Source organism: Oryza brachyantha, chromosome 6, assembly GCF_000231095.2.
Source record: "Oryza brachyantha chromosome 6, ObraRS2, whole genome shotgun sequence".
NCBI classification, from domain to species: Eukaryota; Viridiplantae; Streptophyta; class Magnoliopsida; order Poales; family Poaceae; genus Oryza; species Oryza brachyantha.
In genome coordinates, this window is record NC_023168.2 from 18,827,123 (window position 1) to 18,838,641 (window position 11,519).

At 44.7% G+C, this 11,519-nt stretch overlaps 2 protein-coding genes across 2 annotated transcripts; both read left to right on the plus strand.

Moving 5' to 3' along the window:
- Positions 1-2,745: 2,745 nt before the first annotated feature.
- On the plus strand, positions 2,746-5,035 carry LOC102722409 (protein trichome birefringence-like 5). The gene is made up of 5 exons (XM_006657150.3): positions 2,746-3,316; positions 3,405-3,597; positions 3,679-3,872; positions 4,134-4,292; positions 4,393-5,035. The coding sequence occupies exons 1-5, from the start codon at positions 2,838-2,840 to the stop codon at positions 4,736-4,738; spliced, it is 1,371 nt and encodes a 456-aa protein (XP_006657213.3). The 5' UTR covers positions 2,746-2,837; the 3' UTR covers positions 4,739-5,035.
- A 1,457-nt stretch (positions 5,036-6,492) lies between these two features.
- LOC102720609 (glutaredoxin-C8) lies at positions 6,493-8,958 on the plus strand. The gene is made up of 4 exons (XM_006656260.3): positions 6,493-6,763; positions 7,679-7,758; positions 8,480-8,578; positions 8,679-8,958. The coding sequence occupies exons 1-4, from the start codon at positions 6,600-6,602 to the stop codon at positions 8,747-8,749; spliced, it is 414 nt and encodes a 137-aa protein (XP_006656323.1). The 5' UTR covers positions 6,493-6,599; the 3' UTR covers positions 8,750-8,958.
- Positions 8,959-11,519: the final 2,561 nt, after the last annotated feature.

Below are 11,519 nucleotides of genomic sequence, written 5' to 3' on the forward strand. Positions count from 1 at the left end.
GCCTAATCACTCAGCTAACAGCGAGGAGGAGGAGGAGGAGGAGGAGGCGGCGAATTATTGGAGGCGTGCTCGCCACTACTACGGAGGAGGAGGAGGACGACGCGCGAGGGGGAGGAGGCGGCAGAGGTGGAGGTGGTGGTGGTGGAATTGTTTGGGACGCCGTGGGTATTTATATTTTCGAATAATTTTTTTCTCCTCGCCCTGTCGTCGAGTCGTGCTGCCGTCACACTGACGAGCTGGACGGAGTACAGTTGGATAAATACCTAGACTAGGGTACGTATAATACAGCTAGATGTTCATAATTTGGGAGATGGAAAGGTTGGGCTTGAGAAAAAGAGAAAGGCAGGTTGTTGGAGATGAGAGTGGCTGGAATTTTGTCAAAAGTTTGAAGGGTTTTTGGGGTTGCTCCCACTGAGTAGTAATTAACCTGGGAAATTAAAATTGTTTTTGTTCATGTCATTTTCAGTTGAATGGAGAGATTCAAATACTACGTCATGTTGAATGATATGGGATCGTCTATATGGATGGCTGTTGAAATATGCTATATGTATTCACTGCATAATTGAAGTTGTTAGCGTGAAACTAGTGTTTATAGGATGGCATGGCGCGAAAGTTAGTTTAAGCTAGGTGAACCATTATTATTGTATTTTTGGCGTGAGAAAGATTTATATTAATGTTGACACGTCATCTTACGGTAGTTCTGTCATGACGCGCACAAAACAGTTTAAATATATTTACCAGTTTAAATATATTTACCATTAATATTGTCGTTTAGCTATATAAGAGAACAAATACCGACATTACCTCGCAGCATTGTTCGTTACATCGTCACATGCATATATGACGCAAATATTAATTCGATGGAACTCGCTCATTTAGTATACAAATATGATCCATCCTTTTTATCGAAAATGTATTTGCTAAAAGAAAATTGCAAAAACGGAAGTAATTCAAACTACCTGTTCCATTCCAGGAAGGGTCTGCAAACAAAGGAAACCATTCACTTGCCACAGCTAGCATATCCTGCCTGTAAATGCTGTATCCAAAATTGCCAAGCACGGCATCGTTCGTCTGAACTGGTTCCATGCCGCCATATTAACCAGCTTCCTTTGCAGCCAGCCAGCCTGCCTGCCTGGCAAGCGCCAACGTTGCGCTGAGCTGTCCTCCTGCCAAATGAAAGGAAAAACCGCCATCTCCATATAAAATCAAAAACAAGCTAAACTTTTCAGCATGTATAAGAAAAGAAAAGAAAAAATAGCAAAGAAAAATCGCTGGGGCTAGCCTAGCCGAAAGGTGACGAGTAGGATCGCTCTTTTTTCTGTAGAGTCCATGTCCACCAATGGCATTTATAATTTCGTGCGGGTCGGCCACCGGCCACGGCGAAGCCAAGCTCGGAAGACGAGGGTGACAGGGCGGCGGTCACGACGAAACGGTGACAAGGACGGCGGCGCCGGCTGTGATTGAGAGCCACTTTCGGGCCTTGTTTAGTTCCCAATTTTTTCTCCAAAAACATTGTATCGAATTTTTAAATACCTAAATAAAACATTAAATATAGATGAACAAAAAACTAATTGCACAGTTATGAAAGAAATCTTAAAACGAATCTTTTGAGCCTAATTAGCCCATGATTAGCCATAAGTGCTACAGTAACAAACATGTGCTAATGATGGATTAATTAGGCTTAAAAGATTCGTCTCGCGGTTTCCAGGCTAGCCGTGAAATTCATTTTTTCGTTCGTGTCCGAAAACCTCTTCCAACATCGGATCAAACATTTGACATGACACTTCTCCCAAAAATTTTCTCAATCTAAACACCACCTTAGATGAGTTTGGGACTAGTCTATTGTCCCATCAAATGTTTGGATGTTTATTATAAATAAAAAAATAGATTATTAATAAAACACATGTATAATCTTAGACTAATTCGCTAGACGAATCTATTGAGCATAATTAATCCATGATTAGCATATGTGATGCTACAGTAAATATACTCTAATTATGGATGAATTAGACTTAAAAAATTTGTCTCGTGGATTACCATGTATGAAATTAGTTTTTTTTATTAATCTATATTTAATACTTTAAATTAATGTCCAAACATACGATATGACATGGGGCTATAAAGTTTAGCCCCTAAACAACCCCTAGATTATTAAAAATAGCTTTTTCTTCTTCTTCTCTTCATGCTTACAAAAAATATGTTTTCAAATTGTTTCTACTGGGATGTTTAGGTAATTTATTCTAGACTAGTTGTGAAGTTTATTTTTAAAATATTTAATTTATTTACATAATAATATATAATTCGTATCAATAATATATTGTTCCCTCCATTTCAAAATACTTATATCTTTAGAGTTTAAATTTGTACAAAATGTTTGTAAAAATGTATTTTTTTCTGCATTTACGTGGTTATATAATTCTTGATCGTTTTAAATATTTTCTACGTGGTTATATTTTGAAAGGGAGTGAGCAGAGTTACTCAATAGTCTGATTGTAACGAAGAGAGGACAACACTGGAGGCTCTGTTCCACGTGTGCTCCCCAGCGCGCCACCCTGGATTCCGGCATGCAGCGTGGTTGGTTGGGGTCCTTGGGGAGTGGGGACGGAGGCGTAGACGACGCCACCGTGGCGGTCAAAGTGGGGCCCACCACTCCTGTCCCCCACACTTGACCGTTCCATCTGGCACGTCGTGTCGGGGGTAACTGACGCGCGCGTTTCCCGCCAATCCCCTGCTCCGCTCCTCGCACGCCGGATCCAGCTCCACGCAGCCACCGGTCACCGGTGGTTCGCTACCTTCTTCGCCGGTGGTGCCTCCGGTGATTGGGTCCTCGCGATTCGATGCCGTCCTCGGCGATGCTCCCCTGGCGCCTCGTCGTCCCGCTCCTCGCCGTCGTCTCCGTGCCTTTCACCCTCCCGCTCGCTCTCCCGTTCCTCCTCCGCCACTCGACGCCCTCCGGTCAGGCTATCTCCGTTCACCGCCTCGACTGGATCCCTTCCCTGTCCCCTCGCGTCCCAGAACAATCAACTCCACCGCCGCCGCCGCCGCCGATGCCGCTGACGCTTGCGGTGGTACCAACAACGATGTCGTCGACTTCTCCGCCACCGCCCGACAAACGGGGTGACGACGACGACGAGGCTGGTGGAGCGACGTGCGACTTGTACGACGGGGAGTGGGTGCGCGACGAGGGGGCGCGGCCGCTGTACGCGCCGGGGACGTGCCCCTACGTGGACGAGGCGTACGCCTGCGCGTCGAACGGCCGGCCGGACGCCGCGTACACGCGGTGGCGCTGGGCGCCGCGCCGGTGCCGCCTCCCCAGGTAGTACCACCCCGCCGCTTGGCTCCGATCCCCCCTCCTCTCCTCCTCCACTCCAGCCATGGCTGATGTGGTCTCGCTAGGTCCGTAGGTTCAACGCGACGGATTTCCTGGCGAGGCTGCGCGGCAAGCGGCTGATGCTCGTTGGCGACTCCATGAACCGGAACCAGTTCGAGTCCCTGCTCTGCATCCTCCGCGAGGCCCTCCCCGACAAGACGCGGATGTTCGAGACCCATGGCTACAAGATCACCAAGGGCAGAGGCTATTTCGTCTTCAAGTTCGTGGTAACGTCAAAAGAAACCTCCTGCTCGATCTGCGTGCAATCCATGGCGTCCCAAGGTGATCAGCTCCATGACAAAGTGCAGGATTACGACTGCACCGTGGAGTTCGTGCGGTCGCACTTCCTGGTCCGTGAAGGGGTGCGCTACAACCGGCAGCGGAACTCCAACCCGATCCTCCAGATCGACCGGATCGACAAGACGGCGAGCCGGTGGAGGAAGGCCGACGTCCTCGTCTTCAACACCGGCCACTGGTGGACGCACGGCAAGACGGCAAGAGGGTTCGTGACACCGTTTGTCAGTATCAGTGAGAATTGAACCATTTCGGGGCTCGGTTGATCGGCTTTTTCGTGGAAACGCAAAATAATTTATAAACAAAATTTTTATATACGTATTTTTGATAATCTAAAAGCCAAAACTAAAAAATAAACTTGGATAAAAAAACTTAAAATAAATTCTAAATTAAAAGTTAAAAGTTAAAATTTTGACATATGTGAAGCGAAAAGACGAGAGAGTCTGAATTCTGAACAAAATCTGGACAGCAAGAACTACTACAAGGAAGGCAACACGCTGTACCCGCAATTCGACTCGACTGAAGCTTACAGGAGAGCTCTCAGGACATGGGCTCGGTGGATCGACAAGAACGTGAACCCTGCCAAGAGCGTCGTCTTCTACCGAGGCTACTCCACCGCGCATTTCAGGTAACCTACCTACCGAGCTTGAATCACTCGCCATTGCTAACCCATTTCAGCTGAGCTCCAACGGCAGATTTGTCAAACCCTCTTGGCGTGCGTGATGCAGGGGAGGGGAGTGGGACTCCGGCGGCTCGTGCAGCGGGGAGACGGAGCCGGCGTTCAGGGGAGCGGTGGTCGGCAGCTACCCGCCGAGGATGAGGATCGCGGAGGAGGTGGTCGGCCGGATGCGGTTCCCGGTGCGGCTGCTCAACGTGACGAAGCTGACCAACTTCCGGAAGGACGGGCACCCGTCAGTGTACGGCAAGGCGGCGGCGGCGGCGGGGAGGAAGGTGTCCAGGAGGAAGCAGGACTGCAGCCACTGGTGCCTCCCCGGCGTGCCGGACGCGTGGAACGAGCTGATCTACGCGTCCCTCGTGCTGGAACCCAAGCCCAAATCATGGAAACACCATTAGACCAGTAGTTTTGTTATTAGTTCGTACGATGAGTTACAGAAGAGGGTGATTTTTCAAAAATAGAAAATAGTGTGCGTGTGTTTCGTTTCGTTTTGATCATTAACTGTGCTGGCAAACTGAAAATGGGCTTGATATTTGTCTACCTGGGGTGCTTTTAGGGTACCTTACTTAGAAACGTAACAGTGTAATAGGTGCATCTGTCACCATTGATTTTAGTGGATATTTTTGTCATTTACATAAATAAAGAGGGACAAATTAGTCCTTTTGTTTTATTTATTGAGTAAGCCGATCGAGATAGCAGGCCATCAAAACTATTGCAAACTGGAATTTGAACGGAAGGGAAAAAAATGGAAAAAAAAGGAAATCAAGAATTATATCCGTGATGTTTTTGGAAGAATTGTATCCCACGATTTATTTTCAAAACTTATTTTTATTTAGATAATCAAAATTAACTTTGACCTAATGCAAACCACAAAGATTTTTTAAGTATGTGTATATATATATATATACACAGAACTGATTCGCCTGGCGCGGCGCGCGTGCCCACGCATTAGACTGGCCCCCTTGATACAACTCTATGAGCAATGGCTAATTAGATGTACAACCTCCATCCCAAAATTAATCAATTTTTACATTTTAGATAATATTTGAATATTCATCTTATTTATTATTTTTATGATTAATATTTTTATTGTTAATTGAGGGTTAAAAATGAATAGTACTTTATGCGTGACTAATTATTTTTTATTTTTTTAATATTTAATAAATAAAATGAGATGGTCAAATGCTCCACACGGAAACGAAGCAATGCTCTTATTTGGGAACGTATTAGTATATAATTACATAACAAGGAGTACTACGTATCATTTTGTTCTATGTATCAACATAAAAATCCTCCGGAAGCATGGCAAAGGCCCACCAGCGAGTCAGCGACGCCCACGATCGGCTACCATGTATTCGTACGCACGAGAGTCGTTGCCGCCGCAAATTATTCGGTGGCGCATATCACGCGCCCCCTGCCGCCCGAATACAATGGAAATCACATGATTCTCTTCTAATTATTTGCCGAAGAGGACGCTAACTACGTGAATCAAAAATTCAAATTATACTAATGCCATAATAATTTTACCCTTATTACCCTTCTACTACGTTAAGCCCTTCAACTACGTTACTACTTAATCTAATCACCATATTATTAACATATCTAAGCCGTTGGATTTGTCGTAATAGACGGCTCACAGACACGCGGTAGTGTACCTAAAAAAAATCCCTACTAGGGTTTCATAATACGTGAAGTGGTGTATTAGTGAAAAAATATTAATTTAGGTTAAATTTTTTATAATTTTGTAATGCAAATGCTGAAGAAGAAAGTCGATGAAAAATCTCAAAATAGTTCAAAAATCAAATTTTAATTTTTAATTTGTGGCAACGGAATATATGTTTTGGGGCAAAAGATGGCCCCAATTTTGCAAGCCTCTACTAAAATTCACACATAGACCACGTTCAGCTCTCCTCTTCGTAATCTTAAATTCGTTTGTTTTCACACACCGCTTCTCGAAAGCGGCCATCTTGAGTCACCATGTTCGGAGGATTACGAAAGTCCAACCCCAAACAGACGAAGGCGCAATCGTCCGAATCGCGTAAACGCAACACGAAATTGCATTTCCTCTATTCTACGAAAACCAAACGAGGCCGGACGGCCCAAAGTTAATAAAGCCCACGGTTGCGAACCGGTCAAAGTCTGAGCGAGAGAGAGCCGAGCACTCGCACTCTCTTCTCCCAAAGTCCAAACCATCTCAAGTCGTCTCGTCTCCGCCTCTCCGGCCTCGCCCTCTCCGCATCTCGGCCACGCGACGCGACTATGGCGGCGGCGCTGGGCCGGCGGTTCGGGGTGGCTTCGGCGGCGGCGGCTCTCATCGCCCTCGCGGCGTTCGGATCCGCCTCGGGGACCGCGTCCAAGTCGGCCTTCGTGAAATCCACCGTCAAGGCCCACGACGTGGTCATCTTCTCCAAATCGTACTGCCCGTACGAACGCCCCCCTCGCGATCTCTAATTCCCCCGAATTCTCCGAAACCCTCAGCGCATTTCGCTTGCTGCTGGCTACTGCTTTTCGATTATCTAGTTGGATATTTTGAGTTGGCATGTAGTAGCCAGTAGTATATTATTATGCATTTTTCTAGTTTGGATTCAGTCGCCGGGAGGTTGCGCCGACCTAATCATGAAGCTGTAGAAAATCTGAGTTGTTCTTACTGATTTAGTTCTATCATCATTCGCAAATTTGTCATTTCCTTGACAATTTTAGCACGTAGGGTCTACTAGCAAGTAGCAACAGTCCTGGATACGCTGTACATGAGTTACCGCAGGGGCTGGGAATTAATCCCCATTTACTTGATCCAACCATTAAGTTTTTTGTTTGATCCTTAGCCCAAATTTGGGACTGTATGAAACTGAAACTGACATAGCAGACAGTGGTTGCCTGGTTTGTATTAGACTAAAATGGAATCCAGGGAGAGGACTTGAGGTCATATGATATTATGTTGTGATCCAAATATACCCTGCAACTCTAGATGTACTGTACACCCTGTCATAGAAAATGCAGTTACTTTTACTTCGCTTTATAAATATTTCTAATTATCTGATCAAATACAAATTTCCTCTTTTCGGTTTAGTCTAGTTGATTAAATTTGATGGGTGAAATATTGCTTACCAGGAAGCTGCAGAGCTTTCAGAATTTTGTTTTGTATAAGAGCTTTGTGGGATGATTCTTATAACTATCCTATTAGGACTTAATGGATCAGAATTTTGGATTTCCAGGTTAAGTTGCCATTAGTGCTTGTGAAGAGTAGGAGTAATGAATGTACAAAACGATGCCCATAGCACCCTTGTCTGCATATTACATGCTGAAGAAACTCAATCTTACAAAAACATCTAACTTTTCAGGTACTGTAGAAGGGCCAAAGCTGTGTTCAAGGAACTTGAACTGAAGAATGAGCCCTATGTCGTGGAGCTTGATCAGCGAGGTTTATTTTAAATTCGTTTTCATATCGATAATCTGTTGTCTTTAATATATTGAAAGTGATTGTGTTTTGACTTTCTTAGGCATGTTTGCATTTGTAGTATTTATTTTATTTACTCTTTAGTATTTGTGGTTATTGAGTTAATGTTATGCCCTTGTTACCAAAGTTTGCTAATCTGATTATATGTCTGCTACGTAGTGAACTGTAGCAGTAAACTGCAGCGCAGTTCATGAGACAACATTGTTTCACGGCTTTCAGCTATGCATGTACAGCTTTCCCTTGGTTGAAGTATTACAGCTTCGTTTACAATGTTTTCAGTGGAGTTTTCCCTTGGTTGAAGTATTACAGCTTCGTTGAACTAATTGGCTCTACATGTCCCAACTTCTTTTACAATGTTGTCATGTACTAAAACATCACTCAAATTAGTCTCTGATATAGGAGTGTTAAGTTGTGATAAAGGACGTCATGTAGCAATGAGGTTACCAGATAATAATAAATTGAAAATGGTTTGCAAACGGGATCAAATGACAGAAAAAACTGATATAATTATATAAACACCAGACGGTTAAAGGTCTAAAGAATGTATCATTTTGCCTATCCATTTTCCCTATATGATACAAAGTGGTAAAACAATCAGTATAGATACTGTTCCCAGACCTGACAATAACAAGTTTTGATGATGCCTTGAGCCCTTGATGCAACAACTGTTCTTGTTCATATACAGAGGATGGTTGGGAGATTCAGGATGCTTTATCTAACCTGGTTGGCAGGCGTACTGTTCCTCAAGTTTTTGTCCATGGGAAGCACCTGGGAGGCTCTGATGGTATTGTTCCTGTATTCAAACCAATTTTACACTGAGGATTCTATGAACTTCCTTTCAATGCTGACTCCATACCTTTTGTTCTTTCATGGAAAATTTGCAGATATTGTTGAAGCTTATGAGAGTGGCAAGCTGGCCAAACTTTTGAACATTGATGTCAAAGACGATCTTTGAGCAGTAAGTTTAGCATCAATAGCAGGCCTCTTTCATTTCCATAGAACATATCCGATACTATGCAACTATGAATACACACTTTCATAGAATCTGTCAGTGAATGTACTGCTTAGTAGACTCTTTTTAAATGTACCCTGTGACAATAACTTCACATATCTCACAATTGTTTTCTGCATTGAGCGTCATAGTTGATTGCATCGCAAGCAGCATCCTTCCCCTTTTTTTTTGGCATTTCCACGCACTGCATCAAGGACTCAAGAGCCTCGTCTTTTCACTTATACTTATACTTATAAACCAAAATTTTTTCTGTTTTGAAAGGTAATTTTGGAGTTGTTTCATTATAGTTTATTTTCTATTAGATTGGACACGTATATTAAAATATTTTTAATAAATTATTTTTTAATCACTAATAAGATGTTTTGTTTATGCTTATTGTAAGCAAAAAGAGAACACAGAAGGTGTACCACAAGGGAAGCAGATCCTCTAACGTAACTGTCTCTCCGTGACATGGTCATTGATATGTGGGCCCATAGACAGTGGGGTTCACATGTCAGTGACCATGTCCCCCTCTAACTTTTCGCTTCAATACCACCATGTGCAACAACTCCTTTGCACCTACTTGTTCGGCAATGGAGGATGACTCAAGAGTCTCTGAGGTGGGGTTTCAAAGTGAAGATGATTGAGAGAGTTAGTTCTAAAAGGACCGTAACACAAAAATTGGGAGGACAAGAGTTTGTTTTGAAGGACCATACAGATTGCAAAGCATGCAAGGAGTCATGCATGTTGTTTTGAGGGAGAAGGACCGCCCAACTTGGGAGAAATTTCGCTATTTGACATTAAATTCACATCTCTTTTAGGATTTACCACTCAATTCATAGGTCTTTCAAAATTTAACATCAGGATTGCGAGTTGCTTCAGTCCGTGACACTTCCATTGTTCGATCGTTAGCATTGTTCGATCATTAGTTTAACCGTATGTCCCATTGTCTGCAAGTCCATCCGCCACAATGTTATCAGCCGCGGCCATAGGGGAAACGTGGAAGGAGGAGCCTCATCTGATTCCAACCTCTGCATGCCCAGCCCTCCCTCTCATCTTCCTCTCGAGTGAGCGAGAGCTTGATGGGGGATCATCGGGTGGCCTTGTTGTCAAAAAGGACCAACGGGAGGTGCCTGGCGTGAGCTTCCCAAAGCAGTTGAGCAGGAGTCGAATGTTGAGCTCGAGCAAGCGATAGTGATGAACATGTGGTTTCCGGCTATATCGACGGCGGTGATTACCATTGGGATGTATTGTCTAGTGGTGGCTATGAAGGAAAAATCAGAGGAATGGAGGAGATGCAATGCCTCCTCATCTAGGACACCGCTAGGCCTTGCACTGACTTTGTTGCCAGCACTCCTGTTCCAGCTTGGCTAGGGCGCCCTCTCCACCTACTAATGCCTTTGATGCCACAGACAAGTGGGCGAGCTCGAGCTTGAGATGGGCCTAGCCGGCCACCATGGCCCCCTTTCCACCGATAGACGAGGAGGCCATCTGAGGGCTCACCGACTGCTGCTCGGCTTCCTCACTTCCCCCTGTCGGGCTTGACAAGAAAAAGAAGAGAGGAGAGCGAAGAGGATGACGACCTTTCATGCCACAGATGAGTGGGTGGGCTAGAGCTTGAGATGGGGCTCGCCGACGGTCGTGCCCCCCCTTTCCACCGACATACAAGGTCATCTAAAGGCTCACTTGCTGCTTGGCTTCCTCACTTCCCTCCGTCGGGCTCGACAAGAAAAAGAAAAGAGGAGAGTGAACAGGATGACAACCTTTCATGCCACATATGAGTGGGCGAGCTTGAGCTTGAGATGGTGCTTGCCGACCGCCATGGTCCCCTTTCCACCGAGAGATGAGGAGGCCATCCAAAGGCGCACTGGCTGCATGCTCGGCTTCCTCACTTTCCTCTGTCAGGCTCGACAAGAAAAAGAAAAGAGAATGGCAGAGAAGAGTATGATGGAACAATGACAGAGTGGCACGAAAAGAATAAATTCGAAATCCTAGTGGAAAAATTTAAAAGACATGCGAATCGAGTGGTAAATCTTTAAAAATGTGGTAATTTGATGTCGAATAGTGAAATTTCTCCTCAATTTGGCAGCCAAGGCTCTCGACCGTCTATTTTTTGGGTGACGAGGCTACCACCTCATACCAGGATGATGGAAAGGAGAGAGAGGAAGAATGAGTGCCACTCCCAGAGTCCCAGGCTCTGCGATTAGTTTGGCTCCTGTGCAACACCTTGGAGTCAACAGTGAGGTCATTGCTCGTAGTGGAGTTGAAGCGACGACAAAGCCAAAGCATAGCTCACCCACTCACTGTAGCACCGTTGCGCTGTTGGGATAGGGAGATAGCCTAAAAATATTAACTATTTATGACTCTTAGATATGCCAATTTACCACTTTTGCCTACGTGACATACCACCTTAATTAACTTATCAACATGGAAAGTAGTGTGTACCCTAGATGTTAGCCCTTCCCTTCATCTCCCCACTTACGAAGGAGACAGCGAATGATGGCAGTGGCAAAGCTAACATGTCGCATAGTAATGGGGAAGGGAGGACTAATACTATAAACTAATGACTATACCAAAATTGGGATCATTCATGCATGCGTAGGTGGCTGCCCTCTTGTGTAGCAAAAGCTTCGTATAATCCAAGAGGTCATTTGCCAGTCCAACCAAAGGGAAGGAGGCTCAATTGAGTGAAAGCTACCATCTTCTATGTTGTAAACGCCAATGTCCCTCGTTG